The sequence below is a fragment of the Vulpes vulpes genome, chromosome 16, assembly GCF_048418805.1.
Source record: "Vulpes vulpes isolate BD-2025 chromosome 16, VulVul3, whole genome shotgun sequence".
Taxonomy (NCBI): domain Eukaryota; kingdom Metazoa; phylum Chordata; class Mammalia; order Carnivora; family Canidae; genus Vulpes; species Vulpes vulpes.
Genome location: NC_132795.1, coordinates 47,202,913 through 47,229,027, shown reverse-complemented (window position 1 = coordinate 47,229,027; position 26,115 = coordinate 47,202,913). Strand labels below are relative to the sequence as shown.

General features: G+C 67.9%; 1 protein-coding gene across 18 annotated transcripts; it reads right to left on the bottom strand.

The window, feature by feature from the left end:
* Nucleotides 1-1,268: 1,268 nt before the first annotated feature.
* Nucleotides 1,269-26,028, bottom strand: PLXNB2 (plexin B2). Of its 18 annotated transcripts, XM_072742239.1 has the most exons (40): nucleotides 25,888-26,021; nucleotides 16,465-16,517; nucleotides 13,538-13,634; nucleotides 13,219-13,358; nucleotides 11,912-12,998; nucleotides 11,518-11,700; nucleotides 11,307-11,435; nucleotides 10,819-10,919; nucleotides 10,610-10,736; nucleotides 10,219-10,372; nucleotides 9,978-10,092; nucleotides 9,791-9,899; nucleotides 9,608-9,709; nucleotides 9,074-9,166; nucleotides 8,787-8,868; nucleotides 8,530-8,690; nucleotides 8,294-8,442; nucleotides 8,070-8,178; nucleotides 7,831-7,967; nucleotides 7,543-7,713; nucleotides 7,057-7,186; nucleotides 6,745-6,972; nucleotides 6,461-6,637; nucleotides 6,153-6,292; nucleotides 5,957-6,057; nucleotides 5,592-5,821; nucleotides 5,293-5,474; nucleotides 4,948-5,014; nucleotides 4,657-4,803; nucleotides 4,108-4,264; nucleotides 3,872-3,972; nucleotides 3,717-3,801; nucleotides 3,438-3,592; nucleotides 3,191-3,351; nucleotides 2,970-3,117; nucleotides 2,808-2,872; nucleotides 2,616-2,691; nucleotides 2,216-2,290; nucleotides 2,000-2,139; nucleotides 1,269-1,919 (listed from the first exon to the last, which is right to left on the bottom strand). In XM_072742239.1, exons 5-39 carry the CDS (start codon nucleotides 12,983-12,985, stop codon nucleotides 2,035-2,037), a joined length of 5,526 nt encoding a protein of 1,841 aa, XP_072598340.1. In that variant the 5' UTR covers nucleotides 12,986-12,998; nucleotides 13,219-13,358; nucleotides 13,538-13,634; nucleotides 16,465-16,517; nucleotides 25,888-26,021; the 3' UTR covers nucleotides 1,269-1,919; nucleotides 2,000-2,034. The 18 variants fall into 18 exon arrangements, with proteins under 18 accessions (XP_072598340.1, XP_072598338.1, XP_072598330.1 ...); XM_072742237.1 differs by lacking the exon at nucleotides 13,219-13,358 and having other exon boundaries at nucleotides 25,888-26,023; XM_072742229.1 differs by having other exon boundaries at nucleotides 1,269-2,139.
* Between the last annotated feature and the right edge of the window lie 87 nt (nucleotides 26,029-26,115).

Below are 26,115 nucleotides of genomic sequence, written 5' to 3'. Positions count from 1 at the left end.
CTCCAGGCTGGCCTGCCCCACCCCAACATCCACACCCAGTCTCTACCCTCACTGGCCCTGGAAGGAGACCTCCTGCCCTCTGAGGGGGGGTAAACCCCCGTTGGGCCTGCAGCCTTTCCTCTACTGCCTGCACACCCCCCAGAATATGAGGGGTCCTCACTGGCTGCCCAGTTGGGGGCTGGCAGGAGTGGCTGGTGGAGGGCTGGCAGCCAGGCCCCAGGTTTCCACCTCCGCCTGCCCCAGGTGCCCCCAGCTTAGCGCTTCCAGAAGGTGCCCCACCTGCTTCTGAACAGCTGAATCTTGGGGAACAGTGTGGCTCATAACCATGTCACCTAGGAGTCCTTGGGGTGGGGGACGTCAGCTGTTTGCCTCGCACCTCTTCCTTGCGAGAGGTAGCCACACTTGTTCTGTGAGGCTTGAATGGGGCTGCCCCTGTGTGCAGGGGGTCCTGCCGAGGCCTAGCCTGTCCAGGGCCACAAGGAAGCCTCAGTGGGGGAGACAGTGTGGGGCGGCCCGAGGACGCAGCAGCACATGTGGGGAAGCCGCAGACACGTGGGCACCTGGATGCAGCCATGTCAGGCTGGCTGCACCACACCTGTCCTCACTTAGGAGCTTCCCCCTTCTGCTGGGCTGGTATCCTGGAAGCCTGGGCCCTCACAGGGCAGGCCTGACGGGCCAACACCGTGTGGACACCCCGAGGGCTACAGCGGTGCCTCTGTGCCGCAGCCCGCGCTCCTTCCCCGGCCATCAGCCTTACTGCAGCCCCGAGTCGTCCTGGAGCTGCCCCAGATGGCCCCACAGCCGGAGCAGCGGGGACACAGGGCTGCCTCCCAGGGCCCCCCGCTCTCTGGTGGGGTCTGCACACAGCGATGACTCACTGAGCGTGTGCTGGCTGGACCAGGCCTGCGAGGTACCCCCATCTCAGGAGAGGAGACCCGTCTGGGGTTCGAGGTCCAGCGGGAGGCCCAAGCCATGCCCACCGCCATCAGCTGCAGCCCCTGAGCCCAGGTGGATGCCACCAGATGGCGCCGGATCCCCATCCCCCGCGCCCCCCCCCCCAGGGCTCAGAGGGGGGTGGTGGTGGTGGTGCAGGAATGCCAGGCTGTCCCCACCAGGCTGTCCCTGGAGCCTCAGCTACTCCGCCCTGGGCCAGAGGAACAGCTCAACACTCCCCTGCGCGCCGGGGAGCCCCAAGGGGGACACCCTGCAACCGTGTCTGGCCTGGGACGCACACGTGACCCGGCGCCAGGAGGAACCCAGCCAACCAGCAGAGTGAAAAACACAGCTATATTTGATTTACAATTAACAAGATTTACAAAAGGGGGTGGGGGCGAGGGCGGTCCTGGCGGAGCTGCTCCCGGACCCCAGACCTGGGCCCGGCCTCCAGGACGGCCTGTCAGACAGGCTGAAACAGACCCTCCGCCTGCTGGGTCCCCTCTGGCCGCCTGGGCCTCGACGTCTGACGTCCAGCTTGACCTGTGAGGTAAGGCCCGTGGTGCAGAGTCCACCCGGGGTGCCAGCGCCCCACAGGGCTGGCTGGGTGAGGTCAGGAAGGCTTCGTACCGCTTCTCTCCTTCCATCCCAGTGGGACAGACAGACACAGTCTGGGTGCCGGGCCCTGGGGGCCACAGGCACTCAGACCTCACCCAAAGACGCCAAACCCAGGATGCGAGGAGGCTGCTGGTGCTCAGGGAGGGGGAGCGGAGGCCCAACTGCCCCCAGCGACCCAGCGCGGCTCCAGGGCGTAAGGCACGTTTGCGAATCACTTGGTGTGACACAGAACACCTGGTGCTGGTTCTGCAGGAGGGGCTGGTGCTGGCGGGCGCCCGGCAGTATTGCTGAGAAAGATGCTACACACACCAGACACCGAGGCGAGGGCTCCCCCGGGGGCGTCTTCCACATGCCCCGGGGCTCTTGCTCTGCTGGTGAAAGGTAAGGGCCTCGCCACTTGGCCTCGTCTTCAGGGGCCGCCCCGTGACTGACACGGGGCATCACGCACCTGTGCCCAGAGACCTTGGTGGCAGAGGTCGGAGGTCAAAGGTCTGTGACTTTGTTCTCCAGCGCAGCCGCGATCTGCTGGAGGCGAAAGGCCAGCTGCATCTTCTGCGCGGCGGGATCCTCCTCCAGGGCGTTGATGATCTGAGGGGGGCTCACGTCAGATCGCGGCGGGGACCCATGGCCCGGGCGCCGCCACCCCTGGGAGGATGGCCCTTACCTCGTCGTAGTACTTCTGCGTGTACTGGTAGAGCTGGTGCAGGGCCACAAGGGTGTTCAGGGAGTCTGTGTGCGCCTGGGTGGGGGTGTGAGCGTGTGACCCGGGGCGGGGGGAGGGCAGACACATAGAAGGTTTCCAGCTGTGGGCTGGCCACTGACACACACTCCCCCAGACACACCGACACGGCAGGCAGGGCCAGCACAGCACCACTCACAAACCCCTACCCAGGGCGCACGGGGCCCACGCCTGCCGGCCCATCATCTGCCCCACCCACTTCTCTCCTGTAGGCACCACTGCACCCCGCCCCCCTCCAGAGCACAGTCCCTGCCCCACTGGGGGGCACCCAGCCTGCAGGCTTTGGGGCAGGGGCAGCTGGGGTCCATCCCGCATCTTCTCTCACCCGCGAAATCTCTGCCAAGTGTGTGTTCATGTCCTGGTCGCTGACCTGCACCATCTGTCGGATTCCCTTGTAATAACTGCAGGAGAGAGGGGGGTGCGCTTAGGGCAGGGGTGAGGCCTCCCAGGCAGGGTGGGAGCCACCCCCAGGGGCCAAGGGTGGGTGCCAGGGTCGGGCAGAGGGGAGGGCACTCACTCCTCTACCATCTTCTTATAGGTGGAGATCTCCTTGGCATAGAGCAGCTTGTTGCTGGGGGAGTCCTGGGGGCACAGACAGGAGGGGGTGTCGGCGGGGGGTCCCAGGCCCTCCTCCTGAGCCCAGCCTCAGATGCCCTCCCAGCCTGCAGGCTCCACTCACGCGGCTCAGCTTGTGCTCGGTGCGCGTACAGGCATCCATGAAGGTCTGCGCAATGACCGACAGGGAGGCGTCCACCACCTCGTGAACGTGCACGTCGAAGATGAAGTGCGGGTTCTTGAGAATGTTCACCCAGAACCGGAGTGGTAAACTGAGGCAGGGAGACAGGGAGTGAGGGGCTGCGGACTGTGGGGCGGGGCGGGCAGCCGGAGGGGAGCCCCCACCTGTTGGTCTTCCAGATGTGGATGGTGTCCTCGTCCTTGATGTCGTGCTTCTCCGCCTGCTCGTCCAGGAAGTCGAAGAAATACTTGACGGCTGGTGGCACCGCGTGTCCGGGCGCCAGGACGCTCTGGAAGAAGTTGTCCACGAACTGCTGCAGTGTGCCCTGCGGGGTGGCGGGAGCACTCAGCACGGAAGGGGCGCGGCCAGCGCCCGGCCAGCACCTGGCCAGCACCCCCCCGCTGCACCCACCTTGACGGACAGCAGACGCGTCAGGTAGATCTCGGTGATGGCCTTGGTACGCTCCTTCTCCTTCACGCTGCCCCGCTTGGACTTGCCCTCATCTACCTCGTCCGCTGGCCGCACCAGGTGCCACACGCGGTTCTCCTCCTCCAGGAGGGCGTGGCCTGTAGGGTGGGGCAGGGTGGGGGTGAAGGACCAGGCTGGAGCCCGGCACCCCCCTCCCAGCCAGGGCGGCACAGAGCAGGTGCCAGTCCACGCCGAGAGCACAGGCTGAAGGGAGGGACTCACGCTCCCCGGGCAGGTCCGGCTGGCTGTCCTCCGGCTGCTGCGACACTCCCACCGTGGACAGGATGAGCGTGGCTCCGTCCCGGACCTGGGGCATGGCCGTCATGAAGGCAGGCCCACCCTGCGCGCGGCCCCCCACGCCCCGACCCCCCACTCACATTGTAGTGCATCAGGGTGTTGATGCGCTTCCACCGGCCCTCCCGCTGGGAGGTCAGGTCCAGGTCTGACAGGATCTGGGCCGTGGAGCCTGGACGCCACTCTGGAAGGACACAGCCCAACACCTGGAGCCCGGCCCCATAGCACCCAACTCCCGCTGACTATCCCTCCACCGCCGGCCAGCCCGGGGCCCGAGGACAAGACCCCCCCCCCCGGGAGACACAGGGACCTTGCTCACCGAGGACCACACTGTCAGCCTTTGGCCAGCGGGAGCACGGCTGCGTGCGGTACACCTGGTCGATGATCTTCTCCTTGACCTGGGAGATGGTGTCACAGTTGAGGACCTTGACTGGGATGGCATCTGCGCCTTCGTCTTGGACGATCACGCTCACTGTCTGCGGGAGGACACGGAGTGAAGAGCCAGCGTGGGGGCCTCGCTCTCCCTGCCCACCCCTGTGGGAGCAGCCCTGGCCCCCCGTGGCCATGCTGTCGGGTGATGGGGGCAGCTCTGAGACCCTAGGGCACCGGGGGCGGCCTGGCCTGGCCTTGTCCCCACAAACCCTGGTCAGCAGACTCTCAGGTGTGCCCGCAGCAGCCCCAGATGCCAGGACACACAGTCTCTCTTCAGACGCCCTTGGGCCCCAACAGCTGCGGGGGAATCACAACCCCTCTCTGGACTCAGCTGGGCCTGAGTCCCTGAATGGCCTCCAGCTCCCAGGACAGAGGCTGCCTAGAGCCCAGCGACATGGGGAATCCCGTCTAAGGCCCGCCCCGGCCCGGGGCTCACCAGGGGTGCGTACTCCACATCATCGCCCAGCAGCCCTGTATCGTTGAGCGTGTACTTGGCCTTCTTCTGCACGGCGTCAACGGGCCCCTTTTCCACCTGATGCTTGATGGCCTTGAAAAGCTTGTACAGGGGCTCGCCGGCGCTGTCCTAGAGCAACAGAGGGCAGTTCAGCCACCGGGGACCGGCCGGGCCCAACCCCCTGGGGATGCCACACGCAGGCGGACGTGTGGGGGAGGGCGGGGAGAACCACCTCACTCCTCCGCAGCCCTGGCTGGGCCACCGGGAACCCACCTTGAGGTACTGGTACAGGCAGATGGACATCCAGTTGGACAACATCCTCTCTACCACCGTCTCCGACCTGAGGGTGCAACCAGGTGTTCGTTGAGCGGGGTACTGAGGCCCAGTGGCTCCTCTGGGCCCCACAGCTCCCCACCAGGCTCAGGGCCCCGTCAGAATGCACACGTCCAGCTTAGACCCCCCAGCAGCTTCCACCCCGTCCTACAGAGAGCAGAGGCCAAGGGCACCAGCGGAGATGCCCATGCTGCCAGCGCCACCGCGGCCGGCCACCCCCTCCCCACCCACATGCGGTGGCTGAGTCTGCAGGCGAACCGGGCACGGCAGGTGCCTCACACACACCTGCGCAGCATCAGCTTGGGGTTCTTGGCCACCACGTACTGCTCCATGAGCTCTAGGAAGAGCGTGCGCATGATGTCCGTGTAGTACTCCAGCTTCCCGTGCAGTGCCACTGTCAGCAGGGACGCGAAGTAGACCTTGGCGCGGGCGGAGAACTCGCGCTGGCTCTCCAGGGTGTGGATAAACTGCCAGGGCCGGCAGGGGGCAGGCAGTGAGCGGGAGAGCGCTGGGGGGCTCCCCACGACGGACACCCTGCCCCCACTGCCCCCCTGCCCCGCCCCACCCACCCCGGCCCCACTCACAGTGACCAGAAAGGACTTGCTGTTGAGCAGGTTGGAGAACTGGTACAGGGCCTGCTCCACCACAGACCGCCGCGACTCGGGGATGTCCAGTCGGCCCGTGATCATCACGTCCTTGTCGCCGTCCTTCGAGGGCAGGAAGAAGACACGGTCGGTGTAGGTCTTGTAGTCCAGCACCGGGATGCCCGCCTCGTGCACGTCGTTGGTCTGGTCCTCCATCTCGATCATCAGGTCTGGGGGGAGGCCAGGGTGAGGCAGCCTGCCGCCTGCCCGCCTTCGTCCCCAGCTTTCCAGTCCCAGGAGGTGCCCTCCCCCGGAGACCCCAGTCCCAGCAGTGAGCCTCCTGCCTGGCTGCCTGGAGGCCCTACCTGTGAACTCCTTCTTGCAGCGGTCCCGCACGCTCTCCTCCAGGCCCTCCAGCTGGGACTTGATCTTCTCGTATTCGCGCTCCGCCTGTTGGCTCTTCCTCCTGGGAGCATAGGGAGGTCACCGGGCCTGGCCTGCGTCAGGCCGTTCGCTGGCTCAGAGCCTGCGTGGGGTGCTGTGTGTGGCCACGGAGCTCACCAGTAGCAGTAGACAGACACGGCGATGACCACCACCATGGGCACGATGACCAGTGGCAGGATGAGGCTGAGTGGCACGTCGCTCGCCCTCGTGTCATACTCTACACGGCCCAGCACCCACTCCCGAGACCCGAATTTCACCTGCAAAGGTGGGGCATACGTGGCTGTGATGGAGAACCACCCCCCCAGCCCTTCCCTGCCCCTGGGGCCTTGGCACACACACCCCCACCCGTACCCTGCCCCTGGGGCACAGAGCCCCATGACCCCCACGCCCCCACCCCAGCCCAGCGCCCACACGACCACACGCACGATAAACTCAGGCAGGTTATGCGTCGTGTCCCGCTTCTGCCGCCGCTTCGGGGGAGGCTGCACCTCGGGAGGCTCGCAGTACAGATCCGTCTCTGTCAGCGTCTTCATGATGCACCGTTCGGCACCAACAAAGGCCTCGGCCTCGTGAAGCGTCATTGCCTTGTTGAGGTTAGTGCCCTGGGGGGAGCACGCGGCCCGGAGGGAGTCAGGGACACCTGGGCGGCCTCTCCTGCTGACCGCCCACCCCGCCCCCACCCCCACCCCCGGCAGCGGCCAGTCCTCACCCGGGCATGGATGAGCTTGTTGACCTGCTTCTTGACGCCCCCCGTGAAGTTCTCAAAGGTGGGGTCGGCCACGTACTCAAAGGCCCCGGCCTCGGTCCTGAGCAGGGCACGGTGCCCGTCCATCTGGATGAGGGCTGTGAGGTTGTAGGCCTCGGGCTCCTCGGGGACCGCCGGGGACGAGAACACGACCTTGGAGTCGTTGTAGAACACGTACTCCGTGCCCATGACCTGCAGGCCAAGGCCAGGCCGTCAGGCCCTGTGGCCCAGGGCCCCTGCCGCACCTCCCGGGGGGCCCGCGTGCCGAGGACTGACCGTCGTGGGCTGCAGGAGCCCGGCCTCCCGCCGCTGCCGCCAGGACTGCAGGGGCTCGGCTATGACCACCATGGCGAATCTCTGGATGAGGCTGAAGCCCTGGCCCGTGACGTTGATGCTACGGCCACCACTGCGGACAGGGGGCAGTGCCTGAGAGGATGGACCTGGGCAAGCTAGCTCCCGAGCGGGTGCCCTGCCAAGCTGTGACCCCGCCTTGCACTTGGGGTATGGGTCTGTGCACACGAGCACCCGCGACCGTGACTGTGAGCACCGCCATCGCTTGTCAGAAGTTGGTGGGGGGGCATCTGGGCTTCTAGGAGAGCTGATCTGGGGGTGCAGTGGGGTTCCCTGGAGGCTGCCCTGCTGCGCAGACCAGCCCCACTGTGCTCTCAGAGCCTAGTGGGCAGAGGACGGCTGGGAAGTAGCCGAGAGGGGTGAGCGCACGGTGGGGGCCCCCGGCTGGCCGGGAGGGGAGTGAGGCCGCACCTGACGAAGCTTCGCAGTGGTTCAAAGGCCCGCAGCACTGGGTTCTCGCGGTAGGTGAAGAGGACGCCGGGGCTGGGCACCCGGGAGCCCCCGTAGTAAATCTCCAGGGGCAGCTCCCCCAGCACGGACTGTGGGCCGGTGACACACTGCAGCTGTGCCCCAAACTGTGTCCTGGGGGTGGGAGCTGCTGATCAGTGCCGGCCCCGGCCCTGGGGTCAATGGGCCAGGTTGGCCCCACTGCCCCCACCCCGTCCCCCAGAGATTCAGCAGCCCGCAGATGACACCCACACTTTACAGGGGACGTCGTTGAGGGTCACCCGCACGTCCTCCTCAGAGCCCGTGTCCAGATGGGTGCCGCTGATGGTCAGTGTGGTGCCTCCTGCCTGCGGCCCCTGTTTTGGGTCCACGCCGAGGGGCTGGGGCTGCTGGAAGAGGGGCAGACGCCTCAGATCAGGGCCAGGCGGTGGACGCACGACCCTGCCCCGAGTCCACACGCGACCCTCGATGGTCAGAGGCCAGTCACTTACCTGGTAGGTGAACTGGACATGGGGTGGTGAGTGACCCAGCTTCCCGTTGACATCCACCGTGACGCCCCCGGTGATGGGCCCCGCCGCAGCCTCAATGGCACACACGATCCTAGGTGAGGGACCAGCCGGGAGGACGCTCAGCGGTGGGCACCCGCATGTGCCTGGACCCGCCCTCCTCTGCCGCCCGGTCACCCGGCCCCCCGCCCTCCAGGCCGTCCACTCACCGGGTGGACACGGAGTAGCGCTCTGGCTCAAAGGCGCAGTTCTGGCCTGCCACGGTGACCCTCTTGACGTCATCCGCGGTGACCCCCAAATTGGACCCCAAGATCGTGATTCGAATGCCCCCACCCAGTGGGCCCGTCTCAGGATGGATCTGGAAGGGACAGAGTGCAGCTGACCCAGCAGCTCGGGCGGGCAGGGCTGCGCGGGGGGGCGGCGGGGGCGGGCGCAGGAGGCTCACCCTGGTGATGACGGGCGGTGGGCACTCAGAGGTGGTGTTGCTGCACAGAGCCTCGTACACGCACCTGCCCTGCCCGGCGCACCACACGCACTTGTACGCTGGGTCGGCAGCCAGGCACAGGCTGCAGTCGCTCCGGCCGAAGGAGCAGTTGTACAGGGTGACTGGACGAGGAAGGGGGGTCAGCGGAGCCGCCCTGCCCATCCAGCCCTGCTTCCCCGCCTGCCCCACCCCCACCCCCAGCCCAGCTGCCCACACACCTTGGAGCTTGCTGTCAACGTTCTTGCCGTAGGACTTGACGTACAGGTGCAAAGGCAGGGTCTCGTTGGTGTCGTGGGAGAGCTGGGGGGACGAGCAGGGACACCCTGTACTTCCTGCTCCCACTCAGACCCGGGGTGACCAGCGCGCAGTGGCCCACGCAGTCCCCTCACAGCCAAGGGGTAGCAGGGGAAGGCCTCCAGGTGAGAGGAAGCCAGAGCCTCACGGATGCAGACACCCTAGGCCACACTCCCTCTGTACCACCCCCTGCCTGCCCTGGGGGCCGTACCTTTGGGGTCCTAAAGAAGAAGGTTCCTGGTTCCTGGGCGCTCACTGGCTCCTCAAACTTGAGCAGGTCACTGCCCACGTGCAGAGAGGAACCCTGCAAGGAAGTGTGGTGACGACGCCTGGACGCCCATCCCGCCCCCCGCCCAGCACCGGCACCTCTCTGCACCCCACACCTGTCGCCCCAGCCACCTTACCTCAGGACTGCGCAGCCGCCCCCAGGCATCCCCGCCACGGTCACCACCACGGTGTGGCCCCATCCCGGCCGCCCAGCCACCCGACACCCAAACCATAAAACTCCATCTCCCACTCTCTGCCTTCATTCAAGGCCCATCTGAATGACCCCATGTCCCACTGGCTTCTCTGCCCCCAAACACGTGGGCAGCACCTCCCTCGAGTGCTGGGTCCTGAGCCAGGGGAAGCTCGAGTGAGCACCAAGCACTTTGACTCTGGTTTTGCAAGAAAGGGGCTGTGACCAATCCCTACAGACCATCCAGCAGCCCCCATGGCCCCTCCCGGGCCCCACAAGCGCCCCCACCTTCACCGTCTCCAGGTTCTTGCCCTGGAAGGTCACGTCTGTCTCGTGGTTCATGGGGATGACCAGGGGGCTGGGGTTCAGGAACTGGGGGCAGTTGTCCTCCTGGAGGGATCAAGGCTGGTCAAGGGCTGCCCCGCCAGCACCCAGCAGCCCGGTTCCCAGCTGGTGCCCATGGACACTCACCATGTGGGCACGGACGATGCCGTCCTCAGGGTTGGGGGAGGCCTCCCGACACTCGTGGTAGCGCAGGTCCCACTGGCAGGTCCAGCGGTTGCTTGTGCAGGAGATGCACCTGGAGGAGAGGGCAGTGAGGGGTGCCGGCCACGGCGTGGGCTGGGCAACGGGCACCCTGGGCCAGCAGGACACTCACGGCAGGTTCTCTGCCAGGCTCATGGCCTCCCGACAGTCGTAGAATGGGTACTGGTGGGATGTGAGGAAGGTGTTGTTGCGTCTGAAGCGGAGCTGGATGCTCACGGCCACGTGGTCTGCAGATGGCAAATGGGGACGGCGTCAGGCGGGCACCAGGCGGGTGGGCAGCAAGGCGTGTCCCCGTCCCCTGGCTGCCCCAGCCCCCCGGCTGCCCCAGCCCCCCTGCTGCGTGGAGGCCTCACCTTGGCCGGCTGGTGTGCGAGGAATGGTGTGCGGGGAGTTGCAGATGACCACGTCCCCTTCCACGCGGGCAGCGTGTGCCGGCAAATTCCCGAAGAGGCACAGCAGCTCGTCCTCCTCGCTCAGGGCTGGGAGGGGGCTGACGGTCAGCTGCACCTGGGGAGGGCGGGCGGCTCACAGCGGGGCCCTCCGCCCAGGGCACCTGCCCTCCGCCCATGCCAAGCCCTGGGCAGGGATGGGGAACCCAACTCCTCACTGGGAACAGGCCCCCGTGCTCGTCCCAGGTCATGCGGGCCAGGGGAACCCCACAGAGGGCAGGCTCCTGGTCCACAGCCTCCACCAGTGGAAGCCCCACCCGGGCCCAGCCCCAGCCCTGCCGCCCACACCACGCACCTCGCCCTGCGCCCGTCGGCTCATGTTCTGGGGCTGCGCTCCGGTGACAGCCACACAGGCCTCGTCACGGCTCCACAGCCAGTGGCCGCTCTCCTCTGCCCGAGGGCACTCGACCCTCCTGGTGCATCTACAGGGGCAGGGGTGGCCTCAGACCTGCGCCTGCCGGCCCACCCACTGCCCCCAGCCCCCCGGCCCCACTGGGCACTCACCGTCCCTCAACAACGCACCAGCCGCAGTAGGGGTCCTGCGAGCTGCGGCACTGCTGGCAACTTGGGTAGCTGTGACACTCCTGGACCGGCAGCCGGAACACCTGGGCGCAGCAGCACCATGAGCCGGGCCGCCACAGGAACTGGCCCCTCGGGGTCATGGGCGAGGGCCCACCTTTATCTCTGAGCCTTAAAAACCTGCCGCCAGCGGGAGGCCTGGGGTCCAGGGGCAGCAGCTCTGAACCGCCCCGCGGCTTGAGGTGCCTGGGATTGTGGGGCGTCCGGGGGAACAAGGGGCCTGGCCGACCGCACACCTCGAGACCCCTCAGTGGAGGGAGCCTGGCCCACGTCCCCATGGTCGGGGCCCCTGCCTCTGCTCAGAGCAGACGCATCGCTGTGGCCCGAGACCAGGAAGCGGCCAGACACGGCTCGGGGTGGCACCGAGGCTGCCCCACCCCCCACACTCCCTCCTCCAGGGCTCCTCGGCCCACCTTGTCCTGGGTCATGGCGTAGAGACTGGTCAGGTTGGCAGACAGTGCCAGGTCCCGCTTGATTCTCTTGTTGATCTCCACGAGGATGGAGCCGTACTCCGCAGAGGTACCGTCCGGGGCAAGGTACACCTGCGGGCGGAGGGCCGTGCATGAAGATGGGGCCGTGCACAGGTGGCCCCCGGGAGCAGCCCGCTGCAGCCCTGGGCCTCACCTTGAGGACCCGGCCGTCGGAGGTGCCCAGGAAGGCGACCGTGTGGCCATTCTCGGCGGTCACCACCACGGCCGTCAGGTTCAGGCCGCCGCGCTGCAGCACGGCCGTGGCTGTGAGTCCGTCTCTGCTGCCCAGCGGGTAGGGCAGGTGCTCCGAGCCGCACGGGAAGCTCTCACTGGCGCCCTGTGGATCGCGGCATCAGCTCTGGGCATAGGCCCCGCGCCCTGCTTGAGGCCTCCCAGCCCTGTCCCCACACATGCCCCCGGGAGCCAAGACCCCCCGAGGGAGCGACCCGCGAGTGGGACCCGGCTGGTGACAGCTCGCCCCTGCGCAGGGCGTCCTCACAGCTGGTGCTGCCCGGACACCCACGGGAGCAGGTGCGGAGGCCACGTACCGTTCCGTGGCCGCCACACTGGATGTCGCCGTGGAAGGGCTTATAGAAGGTGTCTCGGCCCGCCTCCCGGGAGCCGGTGTAGCAGGCGTTGCGGTTGGCCTCCATCTTGGCGTGGACCTCGTCGAGCGGGAAGAGACAGAGGCCCGCGCGGGGGCCCCCGGCGCTCCGGCCATCCCTGCTGAACACGGCGTACAGCACCCTGCCGGCGCCCGGCCCAGCCACGGAGGCTGCCAGGCACGTGCTGAAGCGGGGCGCCTGGGGGTCGCTGGGGTCGCGGCACTGCAGGTCCAGCTCCAGGTAGGAGTAGTAGAAGGGGTCCTGCTTGCACATGCGAGCCAGGAGCGTGCGGTTCCGCGGCGGGTGCTTATCCTGCTGGTTGAAGACGAAGAAGACGTAGAGGCCGTCCTCAAAGGCGGCCACAAACTGCTGCGTGTTGGCGGACAGGTACCCGGCCTTGTAGGTGGCGTGGTCTGTGTAGGCCTCGAAGGCCTCCCTGCCCTCGGTCCGGTCCAGCAGGCGCGTGCTCACGATGATGCCGTTGTCGTGCGGCCCGTTGCCTTTGCCCACGAACAGAACTCGCTCGCCGCCAGGGCTCGTGGCACTCACCAGCCCCACCGTGCTCACACTCTCGTCGTTGCTGGCCACGAAGGACTTCTCGCCACTACCGTCCTCGTAGAAGAGCAGCGTGGAGATGTTGTTGAGTGCACGCAGGGCACAGATGCCCTTGAAGAGGCTGCCGCACTCAACCAGGCGCTTCCCAGGAGGGTCAAGCAGCAGGAGCTGGTTGACGTTGTCCGTCTGCACGGCCTCATGACACTGGCTCGGCTCAATGGGCGGCGTGCACTTCTTGTTGTCCAGGGCCGGGCCGGTGGCCGCCTGCTGCTCCAGCTGCAGCTCGGCGCTCAGCTGGTAGAGCGCATTCACCGCCCCCAGGTACACCACGCCTGACGCCTCGTCCACCACCAGGTGGTTCAGCTCCGTCTCGCTGCGGAACATGTCCAGCTTTCGGGGCCGCAGGCCTGCACCCGTGACCCCCAGGCCCAGGAGGGTCAGCGCCCAGAGCTGCAGAGCCATGGCCCCCCACTCCCTGTGGAAAGAAAGCAGGGTCAGGGGAGCCCAGCCCGGAGGAGGAGGCACACGGAGGAAGCAGCCCCTCCAGGGCCTCTCCAGACACCCCACCCCCAAGAACCAGAAAGTAGGCCAGTGGGGGTGCCGGCCTCCAGCCCACCCCAGGGGGACCCAGCCCCTCCCTGCCTCCCGCACAAGGGACTGGGTGCCCTCCTCTCCATGGAGACTGACTCCCAGACCTTCTCGAGAAGCTCAACCTGTAACCCAACCTAGCGACGGGGGATGGACTCTCTGGCCACCACCACGGGAGCTGCAGGTGTGTGTGGCTGCCCCTGGGGCTCACACACCTCCAGGGCCTCCATACCTCCAGGTCCTCCACCTGCGAGGCAACAGAGCACCTCCTTTGGGAGGTCCCCCAGGCATTCACGCGTGTGCTCTCCCCACACCCTAGGACCCCAGGGCTCCAGCTGATCTGAGGGCACCCAGACCATGAGCCCCAGTGCACAGGCCCGGGCCGAGAGGGCACAGGCCTGGATGTGCCAACCGCTGACCACACACCTGTTCTACACCCGACTCTCGGCAGGTGGTGCAACCTCACAGGAAACACAGGGACCCAGAACGTCAGATGGAAAGGAACTGGAACCAGCTGTGTGAACTGAAGGCCCCCACTTTCCTCAGTCGTCTCTACTCCCCACGTGGGGCTCGAACTCAACCCCGAGATCCAGAGTCATATGCTGCCACTGACACTCCCGCCGACGGAGCCCACCAGGCGCCCCGGGACACACGAGAGCCACTCGGACCACAGCCCAGCCCTGCCTCCCCATCCAACACGCCAGCCAGCCCGCCCGCTGACCCCCAGGCCCTGACCCCAGGGGGCAGGACCCCAGGAGGAGTTTCCAGGAGCTGCCAGCCCTCGAGGGGGGCCAGGTCAGGCACATACGCAGGCCCAGGCGTCCGTGTGTGAGGGCTGAGCCGCTGAAGCCAAGGCGGACAAAACGTCCCCAAGTTAGAGAACGTGAACATGTGGTTCTCCCCCCAAGTCAGGCACGGGGGCCGGGGAGACCCAGCAGGGCCGCTCGGCCTCTAGACCTCCTCCACGCTGGGGGTTGGGGTCCCCCCGGGACCTGCTCCATCCTGGTCCGAATCCCCTGGGCATCCATCTTCTGCTGGGCCCTGCACCCAGCCTGATGCCTAGGGGGCCAGACCCAGGCAGCGGAGGGTAAGGAGGACCCCAGACAGCCCGCGCTTCCTTGCCCTCCCTGCATGTGCCCCCACTCCTCTACCCTGAGAACCCCTCTTCCAGGAAGGCCGAAAGCCATGTGCTCTGCTCCTGGGCCACAGGAGGCTTCGGAGCGCTGGCTTTGGGCAGGGAGGGCTGTGCTTGCTGGCATGAGTCGGCTTCACCTCCGCACCGGACTCCCTTCTCTGCTTGGGTCACCAGGCACCCCTGACCAGGCTGTGTCTTGTCTCCCCCTCCACCCTCCGTTCTCAGGACCACGACCCTCCTCACCCCCTGGAGCAGTGTGTTGCAGTACAGCCTGCAGTGCTGCCGGCCCCCTGGCTGCAGCGCCACAGAACCCCCACCCAGGCATGAAGGGGACACCGCAGGGACCCAGGAGGGCCCCTGGCTGCCGGGGGCAGAGGCTGCGCAGGCGGGAGGAGAGCCAGGGAGGCCCCGAGGGGGTGACAGGGCTGGGGGACGGCCAGGCCTTTAGTCACAGCCGGCAAGGTTTCAGGAGCCCGACTCCCAGGCTGCCCTCCACACCGAGGCCGGGAAGCCGGGCGCTGGGCACCCGTGGGCACTTCCCGGTGCCTCCTCCCTCCCTGTCCCTCCCAGGGAAGGAAAGGGCCGTGGGCCCGCCCCCTCGTCCAGCCCCCGCCCCGTGACCCAGGGCGGCGTCTGGGCCCAAAGTCCACTCGGCGGCGCCGGCCAGGGCGACAGGGGCGGGCCTCGGGGCCCCTCGCCTCCCCAGCCAGGCCGCCCCCACCGGCCGCTCACCCAGCTCACCCCGCTCACCCGGCCCCGCGCGGCCGCAGACCCTGGCCCAGACCCCGGCCTGGCGGCTCCCACCCGCCTGCTGGAGCGCGGAATGAATGGAATGTTCCCGGGGCCCAGGGAGGGAGCGTGGGTGGGCGGGGGCGGGCGCAGGGGCGGGGCCGGCGGCCGCGCGGGCGGCACAGTCCCAAGTGCCCCAGTCGTCCCCTGACCCCCATCCCCCGGCCCCCACCCAGTCCCCGTCCCCCTCCCTGTCCCGGCAGCAGTAATTCCACCCCCCCACCCCCACCCCCGCCTCCCCTCCGCCCCATGTGGACCTTCTGCGGGTCTGCAGGCTGCCGGGACTGGAACCCACAGCAGGTGGGGAACTCTTGGGGCCGCTCCAGCTCTGAGCCTCCCCCAGCCCTGCTAACTCACAGCCTTGGGGGGGACCCAAGAGGCAGACGGGTCACAGTGCTTAAAAAGAAAGCTGCGGTCTTCTGGTCTTCCTCCGGTTAACATCCGTGTCACTAGTCCTTCAGCGGGGAGGCCAGCGCGGTCCCCCCAGGGCCCCGGGTCTGGGGCAGCATCACTGCTCGAGCTGGACCAGATCCTGCCCAGGGCCCCTCCGGGTGGCGGCCACCCTGAGGCTTAAATCCCAGCGTTCGGAACTCACCCCGCACCGTGCGCGAGAGCCCAGATCACCCAGCGTGGCAGGAGGGCCCTAGGTCAGAGGCAGCGGCTCCCTCCCCCCTTCCTGGGCAAACAAAGCCTCAGGTGACCCACCTGACCAGGAGCTCAAGCCTGTTAGAGGCGCCAGGCACAGCCGGCAAAGCTTCCTGCCCCTAGTGTTCCTACTGTTCCTGGAACGGGCGCTTCCTGTTTTGAAGGCAGCCCCAGGACCCCTGGCTCACCGCGGCTGGCGGGGATTTCCTCAAGGGCATCAGCGGCCTTCTTCCTGGCTGCGGTCCAGAGGTGCACTTCCAAAAAGTTGCACAAACTCCGGCTCGTTGCTGGCCCAGAAAAACGTCTGGGCAGGCTCGCCTCCCCGAGCCCATTCGCAGCCCTTGAGACCCAGAGCCCGGCGCCTGAGGGCCCGGCGCCTGCCAGTGTCAGCCAGTGTCAGTGGAGCCCACCCTCCCGACAGAGCCCACCCTCCCAAGGAGAGCAGGGCCTCGGGGAAGGGGGGACGGGAGGTGGGAGGGCTGCTGGCAGCCCCCAGGGCCAGGGCAGAGGGAGAGAGACACAGAGAGACAGAGACACAGGCCACACGCACAGGGAGGGTGGGGGAGAGAATCTCAAGTGGACTCCAGGCCAGGCGTGGAGCCCAATGCGGGGCTCGATCCCAGGACCCCCAGCTTAGCCGACGGAGCCCCCCGTGCGCCCCAGGGCCCAGCCGGACCAGAGCTCAAGGTCACCCACCACCCGCGGCAGGGGAGGCCTCCTCTAGCCTCGCCATGGGGCAGCAGCCCCCTCTGCCTTCCCCAGGTGGGGTCCAGCCTCCACTCACCGAGCCTCCAGGAGTCCAGCTCAGTCTCCGCCCTGCGCCAGCATCAAGATCCTCTAGGAAGCAAAGGAGCAACAGCGGTGTCACCCCAAGCCTGGCCTGCCTCCAACCGTCCACTCCATGGCTGGAGGGGGAGCAGCTCAAGGGGACACCCCCGACCTCCTCTGCCCCCTGCAGCCTGCTCCCAGCACGGCCCTTCCTCAGACACGGGCCACCGGGTCCCTCCCGTCCGCACCCCAACCCCAACGCGCACAGCACGTGGCCTTTCCCGAACACAAGCATGGGAGAAAGGGGGCAAGGACCAGCTTCCTTTTGTCATTGGTCTGTGGCCACCAAGTGCCTTTTTTCAGCCAGGTAGGTGTATTTGGTTAAAACATAAGTTGCTTTCTGAATAACAAGCAGACTGGTGACCCTGAGCTCTACTCCCAAGCCATGTGAACTTGCCTCACTTCCCCCCTCTGTGAAATGGAGACAGCCGTGAGCTCCCCGGGGACTAGTGATTCATTCACGAGAGCTCAGCCGGTCACTGCAGCAGCCCTGCTCCCGTGTCCACCCCGCCCCCGCAGGGGACACCTGTCCACGGACACCGCGATGGCGATGCAGCAACCACCGGGCGACCCCAAAACACACGCCGGCCGTGCAGGGGGTGGCGGCCGGCAGCAGCGCGGGATTCTTGCATCTCTGTGGGTCTAACTGCTGAGAAGTTCTAGAAGCCGCCTTTCAAACTGAAAACAGTAGTAAAGCCTGGGGGCAGGGAGGCCAGGCCTCAGTAGCAAAAGAACTTCATTTACCAGTTTCGGAAAAAGTCTCACAAGGACATGTTCACGCATGGTCTAAACGCAGAGGCTTAAGCACCCAGAGGCTTAAGCACCGGACGCTAACGGGTGCTTCCTCCACCGTCCCCCCCCCCCCCCCCACCGCCAGCCCCGGCCCTAGAGCCACTACCTCTTCTGGCTAATCCCAGCCCCCACGCCCCAGGACCAGCCCACGCCACAGGCCCCGCGTGTCTGGGGCAGCACGCGCCAACACGGAGCCGTTCGCCCAATCCCTGCAAGGCTGGGGCAGGAGCCGGGGCAGATCCGAGGGAGACCAGCAGGGGCGGGGCAGGGGCAGGGGCAGGGGCAGGGCTGAGGCGCAACCTTGGTCAAAGGAGCTGGGGCCACCCCACAGGCAAACTCAGGGGTGAAACCCCTGGTCAGGAGACGCAGCCTGGCGAGGAAGCAGCCGGGGTGCACACGGCCTCCAGGGCCCACCCTCCCGTCTGGCGTCTGTCTGTCCGTCCGTCCAACCATCCGCTGCAGCAAAGGTGAGGGTGGCTGCCTCCCCCCCGGCCCACGCCCCCTGTGCACCAACACCAGGCTCCTCCAGCAGACACTTCCCACAGGATGAAGCCTGGGCCCGTCCTTCCTCAGCCATCCCGGCAGCCGTCCCACGCCAGGGTGCCTCTGCCAACTCCCCAGCCGTGCCCCCCAGCGCCCCCAACAGCCAGTGTCATGGGCTCTCGGGACGGCCACTTTCACTTCCCTCAGAAGGCAGCTCCCGCGATCACAGGCCCCGGAGGCCTCGGGCCCCCCACCTCATAGTCTCACACCCACCGCTCCCGCTCCACAGGCGACAGCCTCAAGGGTAGATGGCTGGAGCCAGGCTTTTGTTTTTTGTTTGTTTGTTTGTTTGTTTTTGTTTCCAAGATTTTACGTTGATCTCTACACCCAGCGTGGGACTTGAACTCACAACCCCGATCAGGAGTGTCACACTTCATCCCCTGAGCCAGCCTTTTAGATTCAAACTCCAGCTTGGTCGCTTTCTATCTTGGTCAGGGGGGTAGTTCACAAGGCCACCCTGTGCCTCAGTTTCCCCGTGTAAAGTGGGGGTGATAACATCTTGGTCAGGTGGGTAGTTCACAAGGCCACCCTGTGCCTCAGTTTCCCCGTGTAAAGTGGGGGTGATAACATCGATCTCAGTGAACTGCCAAGAAGGGTAAGCAAACCCTATGGAAATCCTAGGGCTGTACCTATGGGAGGCAGCACTCTGGGGGACTCATCACCACCTCTGCTTTGCCACCCCTCCGCCCCGTGGAATCCTGAGATAGCCACCCTGAGCTGGCCTGTGTGACAGTCCCCTGTCCTCTAGGGTCTGGGTCACCCCCGACGGGCCTGCCACGAGCGCATCTGCACCGGGAGCTGCTGGATGTGCACCTGTGCCGAGCCAGTGCCTGGGGAACCAGCAGGTGCCCTGCAGCTGACCCCCAACCTCACACAGGGCTGTCTCCTCCCGCAGGCGGGGCAGGCGGGGCAGACGGAGCAGGAAGCAGGCAAGCTGCCAGATGGGTCCCTGTGGTTTCCCTTGGGTGCCATCTCCCTCTAACCCATGGTCCCCAGGGCCCTGGCGTGGGCAGGTTCTGCACCCCCCACACCCCAAGGAAGGTGAACAGGAGGCACCCGAGAGGCGGGTGCCTCCAGCCCCCAGGGCTGGGTCAGCCCTTCTTCCCAGGACGCTCTTCTCTGCTTCCCGTTAACAGTAATCGGGGAGGTGGGGTCCAGCTTGGGGGCAGCCCTGGCCAGGCCCGGATGGGGGGGGAGGGGCCCAGAGGTCCCGGGAGCACAGGCGGGGGTGGAGGAGGCAGGTGTGGGCGGGGGTGAGGGTCAGGTGGGGGGTCCAGGTGGGCGCAGGTGGGGGGCCGCGTGGGGGGGGGCGAGGGGAGCCCCGCCGGGCGGGGAGCCAGCCTCCCGCGCCGCCCCTCCCCCGCCGGCAGCTGGTAGCCTGGGGACCGGGCCTCAAGTCTCCCGACGAAAATGCAAATCTGCAATTAGCGGGGAGCGTTAAACAAATCAGAGGAAACAAAACAGGCCGAAGCGCCGCAAATCGCCGGCAAATCCGAGCCTCGGCTGTTTCCAAAACAAGCGCGAAAGGGGGCGCTGCCCGGGCGGGCGGGGGGTGTGGGGGGGCGAGAGGGGGCAGCGGGAGCGGGTCCGAGGGGCGCGGGAACAATGGGGCGCGGGTCACGAAGGCGGGGCGCGCTCACCTGCTACCTGTGCGTGGGTCCGGACCGCGCCACCTCACCCCGCCCCCCCCCCTCCCGGCCCCCCGCCGCCCCGCGATCCGGACCCCGGCGAGGCCGAGCTCCCGCCGCCTGGGCACCGAGGGCAGGGGCGGGGCGGGGCGGGCGGGGCTCCAGGGACACACTGACGTCGCAGCCCCAGACTTGCGTCAGCGCCACCGGAGCCTCCCACTGGACCCCTCGCGCCGGTGACGCTCCTACCTGCCACCCTGGGGCCGCCCTGGGCTCCGGGAGCCCGGCCTCTGGGTCCCCGTGGCGAGTCCCCACGGCCCAAGACCCCAGCACGGCAAGCACCCGACGGAGCCAGCCGCGGTGGCTTCTCAGCGGCCCAGCCCAGGGGGGTGAGCGGGCCGCCTGGTCCAGCCCAGCCCTCAGGTGTCCCCGGGGCTCGTTCAACAAAGCCTGTGTGTGCTCGAGCCCCTCCCTCCCCGCACCTGCCCTGCAGCCCCTGCTCTACGGCCCCTGCAGGTGCCCAGGGACGGCTCCCTGCGGCGCCTCCCCATGCCCCTGCCCTGCATCCCCTGTGGGTGCCCACTGAGAGCTCCCTGTGGCCCCTCCCTACGCCCCTGCCCTGCATCCCCTGCAGGTGCCCACAGATGGCTCCCTGCAGCCTAGCCCTGCGGCCCGATGGCCCAGAGAAGCCAGAGAACAATTCCGGTAGCTGACAGGGCGCAGACCCTCGGTGCAGGCAGCAGTCGCCAGCCTCCTTGGCCCCCAAGGCCCTCAGGGCAGCGTGGGCTGTGTTAGACTCGGTGCCGGTGCCCACCACCACCCAGCCCCTTCCTTCCGAGCCCCAGCCGCCCACGCTGAGGCCCTTCAGGATGCGCCCACCGGCCAGGGCCCAGGTCGCTGCTAGGACAGCAGTGCTTGCTCACAGCCCCACAGCGTCGTGCTCTGCACCAGCCTCCGGCCTGTGGCCCGCTGACCCGTCCCATCGCTCGGCCCAAAGCCCGATAGCTTCCTGTGTGCCACCGAAGCTGCTGTGTGCAGGGGGGGCACATCTCCCCCCCCCCCCCCCCGCGCACACAGGGCCTCAGGCAATACCCCAGCAGATGGCAGGGAGCAGCCTAGCCTTTACGCGCGTGTGGACATCCTCCCGAGATAACCGGCGGGTAGCCTGTGGTCAGATAGCCACAGAAGGAGAAGGTAAGGTGGGGAGGGGCCGCCTGAGGTCGGACCCCACAGGGTGTCCACGGCACAAATGAGGCATGCAGCCACTGCACGGGTAGGAAGAGCAGCTCTGACGGATGTCCAGACACGGAAGGGCCCCCAGTGAGGGGCTCAGTCCCTTCGTGCCCCACATCTATGCAGGAGGCGGGGTGGAGCCGCTGGTTCTAACGCGGGGCCTCCCTGCCCGTGCCCCTCCAAGAGCTGCTCCCCTCTGAACTGCTCCCATGCATTTGCCCTCCCAGGCTCACCTCACAGCTGGCTGCGCACAGGCCAGGGCAGCCTGAGGCTCACGGCAGCTGCGGGGCGCAGAGCAGCCCCCCCCCAGCCCCTTTCCTGGGCCGGGAGTGGGGGTGGGGGGGCGGGGGGGGGCGGACGGGGGGCGGCCGCGAGAGTGAGGAGTAAGCAAGGCCTGTAATCTCCCCATCAAGTCTGTCAGTGCCTCGGCGGTCACCCCAGCCCCACCTCCTCTATCACTCCCGAACCCCACAATTAGCCCAGGGCACCGTGCCAAGCCGCCACACCAGCCACCTCTCGCTCACGTGACCGCACACGTGCAGGCACACTCGTCTGGGATGCCCACGAGGGACCCTGCCGGCGCCCAGTGCGTCCCCAGGACAAACAGCAGTGGGGAGGAGCCTGGGGTACCCAGTGCTGGGGCCACCCTGGTGCTGGCAGGGTGGAGGGGCAGGGCCCGTACGCAGGCCGCCTGCTGCCAACCAGGTGTCCAGTAGAGGCCAGGTTGGGGGCCCCGCCAGACGCACAGGGCTTGGGGTGTTGGGCGGGGCCTGGGCCAGGCTAAAGGTGAGGCGGCAGTTGGGACCCACAAGGGAAACCCAGAGTTTGGGGAGGGAAGAGGGACCGGGAGCCCAAGCGAGGAAAGGCCCCGCTCAGCTGGAGGGGAGCTGCCTGCGACGTGAGGCAGGTGCTGGGGAGGCACCAGGGTGGCTGCGCTCTTGGGGCGGAGGTGGGCGCTGGCCTCCCTGGGAGGCACGGGGATGAGGCCCAGCTCCCTGAAGTCCCAGCGCCCCTCCCTCCCCTTGGTCTCCCATCCCTGATGGCTCCTGAGGTCCCTCAGGGCGGCTCCCCCATCAGGGGCGGCAACTCCGAAGCGGGCTGGGGGGGGGGGCAGGTGGACCACGCAGGACCCCCCGCTGTGCCTTCTTCACCAAGGCCTCAGGCTCTGCGGACAGCCTGCGGCGGGGGTGGGAGCCTAGGATCCACGTGCAGCCCAGAGTCCCCACCTCTCTACAGCCAGGCCCGCGTGGCGAGGTCCCCTGTCTTACCAGGCTGCCACTCCGGGGCCCCTGGACCGCAAGTGCCACAGGCTTCCCTGCAGCCTAGGACAGACCCAGGCCCCCAGAGCAAGGGTGGGGGTGGGGGCACAGCAGGCGGGGACAGCACCCTGTCCCCCATGCTGCCCGCTGGGGCCTCTTGGGACCTCAGCGCGCCCTCAGCCTCCAGCAGCCAGCTCAGGGTCGCTGCGGACTGGGCCCATGGAGTGCAGGCTCAGGGGACAGGGACCGGGACTCGAGGGTCAGCCAGAACTGCCCTGGGGGCACATGCCCCGCCCAACAGTTTTCTCTCTCGCTTTTCCTGGCAAGGGCGCGCAGCCAGGCAGCGTTGGGCAGAGATCTGAGCTCCCCACTGGGCCTGTCCATCCTGGGCCTCACGTGGGACCTGCGGGCCAGCGGGCACCACCCCAGGCTTCAGTCTCGGTGCAGCAGCGATCTGTCGGGGCAGGGCTGCGGGCAGAATGCAGGCTGCTCCCCGAAGACTTCCTCTCCCTCGCCGTGGCCCCGGGGCCAGGACTCTCCCAGCACTGCCAGATTCAAAGTCATGCCATCCCAGGGCCTGGAGACCAGGGTGTGGACGCCGGCCACGCCCTGTCCCCAGATACCCCATCCCAGCCCGGGGGACCCTCGCACGCCCAGCACGCTGCTCCCAAACACTTGGGGGGTGGGAGCGTAGCCACCAGCCACACTGCATCGTGGCCCCGTCTCTGCGTGAAAGGGGTGCTGGGATGTGGGGGGGTGCAGAGACCCCTGAGAGAGACGAAGCGGGACACAGACGGCCAGCTCCAGGTGTGGGCCAGCCCTGCCCGTGTCCCTGTGAGCAGCCTGGTCACCGTCCTTGGCCACGGCAGGCTCCTCAGGGGCCCTGGGTCCAGCCACTGTCATGACTTTGTGAATCATGCACGGAGCAGACGAGCGGAGACCCACGTGGGTGGCCTTCAGGCAGGACAGTGGCCTGACTCAGGGCTGGGCAGGGAGGCCTGGGCAGCTGAGGGGACCAAGGTCCTCCTGCCCTCGAGGCAGAGGGAAGCAGGCGCCCGTCAGGAGATGTGAAACCAGGAGGGGAAGGGCGTGTGGGGTGGGGTGGGGGAACCAGAAGCGCGCCACCCCCCCAGCTGTCCCCGCTCCCCCAGCTGATCACACGCCCCAGATCCCAGTCTCAGCCTGTAATTTGAGTCCAAAGACAATTAGCCACAGGTGGCCCCACCCCACCCCACCCTCAGCCCCACCCCAAACACAAACACCCAGGAGGCTCTGGACAGACCTCTGCCCAGCCCCAGCCCTGGCCCAGGCCCTCGCCCCAGGGAAGCAGGTCCCCCCCCCCCCCAGCCCCTCCACAGGGCCAGACTCAGGCGTGGGTTCTGGTCGGATCCGCTGGCCTCAGCCTCCCCCAGACCCACACCCGTGTCCAAGGCAGGGGGGTGACCCAGGAGGCTCCTCAACAGGGGAAAAAACGCTCACACACACCCCCACCCGCCCCCAGCGCCGCAAGGCCGGACGACCATGGCTGCAGCCCTTGCTGGCACGTCAGGGTGGCCCTGCCTGGGTCAGAGAAGGGGCTCTGAGGAAGGGTGCTGGACCCCATGGCCTCTCCCCACCAGCGCACCCCTGCCCCCGCCCAACGTCCCGGGGCTCTTGGGTTCTGGGGCCAGGGCGCAGGCGCCCGCAGTGGCCTGAGGCCTGGGGTGCCCTCTTGTGAGGGGTGGGCCGAGGCCATCTGGAGCCCTCTCCAGGCCTCCAGCCCCCCCGCAGCGCTTTCCAATCCAATCTCTTCCGCTCCACCCGCCTGGGCAAGGGCCAGGACCCCGGGCTCCCCGCACCGCCCAAGCTGCCAGCCCCGGGACAGTTCCTGCTGGGCTGCCAGGCACCAGGCACAGGCTCGGGGCAGGCTCAGGCACAGACCCTGGGAGCCCACCCAGTGGCGGCCGCTTCCCGGACGGAGACCCACGAATGCCTTTGGTCGGTTCCCCTGGGAACCCGCGGGTGTGGGCTGGGCGGTCAGAGGCTTGGGGGGTCTGTGCGGCCCTCAGTGGCTGGGGTAGGGGTCTCGCCTGGAGCAATCTAAGTCCCGCCCCTACCTGTTCCCTGTCATCCCTGGGAAGCATCAGGTGTGAGTAACTCGCCAAGGTGTGTCCCTGAACTTGAACCCGCAGCGTCCCGGGCCTTCCCAGGCCTTCAAGCTACGTGTGCTGGGGCTGAAAGGGTCCCCAGCCTGGGCCTCCCCCCGCCCCGCCCTGAGGACAGGACCTGGAGCCCCTCCAGCCCCGTGGCCCCCCTGGAGGGGCCTGGGTCCACTCCAGGCCACCAGGCAGGCCTGCTGGGGCAGCCTCTAACCTCCAACCCAAGGGTGACGCATCCCCTCCCTCCCACCCCGCCTCCGACTGGTCTGAGCAGCCTCGGGTGGCAGAGCTGCCCAGACTTGCCCATCCCTCCCTCCCGGTGCTCTCAGCCCTCAGCCCCGGAAGTGGATGCCTCTCCCAGGGCTGCAGCCTCCCCCCCTTGGGTGGCTGGACACGGCTGGATAATCCAAAATAATTCCTTTTTGGCAGGCAGCCGGCGGAGGAGGGGGGACTCACATTCCAAACCCTTGTTTTTCTCAGTCACTTCCCTCCTCTCCTGGAGCAAGGAACCCCTGGCCAGACCTCAGGCCTCCTGAGAGGCCCACCCCAAACACCGAGGTGCTCCCCCCTTCGCCGTAGCGATCTGGCAAGAGGTGGGGGGCTCAGATCTGTGGAGCCCACCTGTTTGTCCTTTATCTTCTCTGGGAGTTCCTAAAAGCTGAGACAACACAAAAACACCGAGCAGGGTCAGCCAAGGACCCTCACCTCGGGCCGGGGGACGGGCTCTCCACCAGCCGCTCCACCCGACTCCCAGACTGGTGTGCAGGCCCCACCAGGGGAGCGTGTGGGCTGCAGGCTGGGGTCCCGCAGCGCCCTCCACCTTGCTGCTCCCCCGGCCTCCACGGGGCCCAGCACTGGGCTGGGGGAGGCCTCAGGGGCTCCCTGCGCAGGCACAGCCCAGAAACCCCTCCAGGCCCCAGAACACGCCTCTGGTTTGGGGGCCCAGCTTTGCCCCCAGTCCTGACCCCGCACACACCATGGGGGGGCACAAATAGACCCTTTCTTTCCTTTTCCAACTTGTTAGGAACAGCGGCTTTAGCGACGTGGCAGGAAGCTCGGGGCTCGAGTTTCGGGACCCCAGAAATCTGCTAATCAGCCTGAGCATGGAGGAGTGGGAAGGGCCGTCCAGGAGGACTTCCCGCAGGAGGAACCCCGCCCAGGCGGAGGGGGAGCGAACGCTCAGGGCCGGGGTAGGTGCCTGGACCACGCGGTTCTGGGGCTTCCTGGGCTCCAGAACGACCCGAGCCCTAACCGGTCAGCAGACCCGGGCGGCCTCCGCAGGCCCCGAGGACAGGCAGGCAGGCCGGGCTGCGACACCAGCTGCCCTAGTCCCACCTTCTGGGCCCCGCACAGCCCGGGGCGCGCAGGGTGGTCCCCACCGGAGCCCCCGGGCGGCTGCGGAGGCGCAGGGCAGCGGGTCCAGCCTCCCCGGAACCGCGGCTGCGGCGGGGGCGGCTGGGCGGGGGCCGAGCTCCGGCGACCGGGAGACTGTACCCGGCCACGGCCCGGTCCGCGCAGGCGGGAGCGTGAGCGCGGAGGGAGGGGAGGGAGGGGCGGGAGGGCGAGGGGTCCTTAGGGCGCTGCGCGCGGGGCTCCCCGGGAACCTCCCCCCGCCCGGCGCCGGGCCTCGCCGGCCACCTCGGAGCCCGGGGCGCACGGACGGCCGAGGCCCGATCGCGTCCGCGGGGCGGCAGCGGCCCCGGGTCCCCGCGCCACGGAGCACCGACTGGGACCGGGCGGCGCCCACGGCGAGGCCCCCGCTTGCCCCGCACCCGCGTCGCGGTACCTGCACGTCCGCCGCCGAGGCTCGATGGCGCCCGGGCCGCGATCGGCGCTGCGCTCCGGCCCGCGCGGCTGCCATGGAGACGGGCCTTTGTGTGGCCGAGGAGGGGCCGGAGCGCGCGGGAGCAGCCGCCCCGCCCCCGGCGGGGGAGGGGGAAGGGGAGGGGGAGGGCGGGGAGGCGGCGGAGGCCGGCGGGGCGGGGGCGGGGGGAGCAGGGGAGGGGCCGGCCCA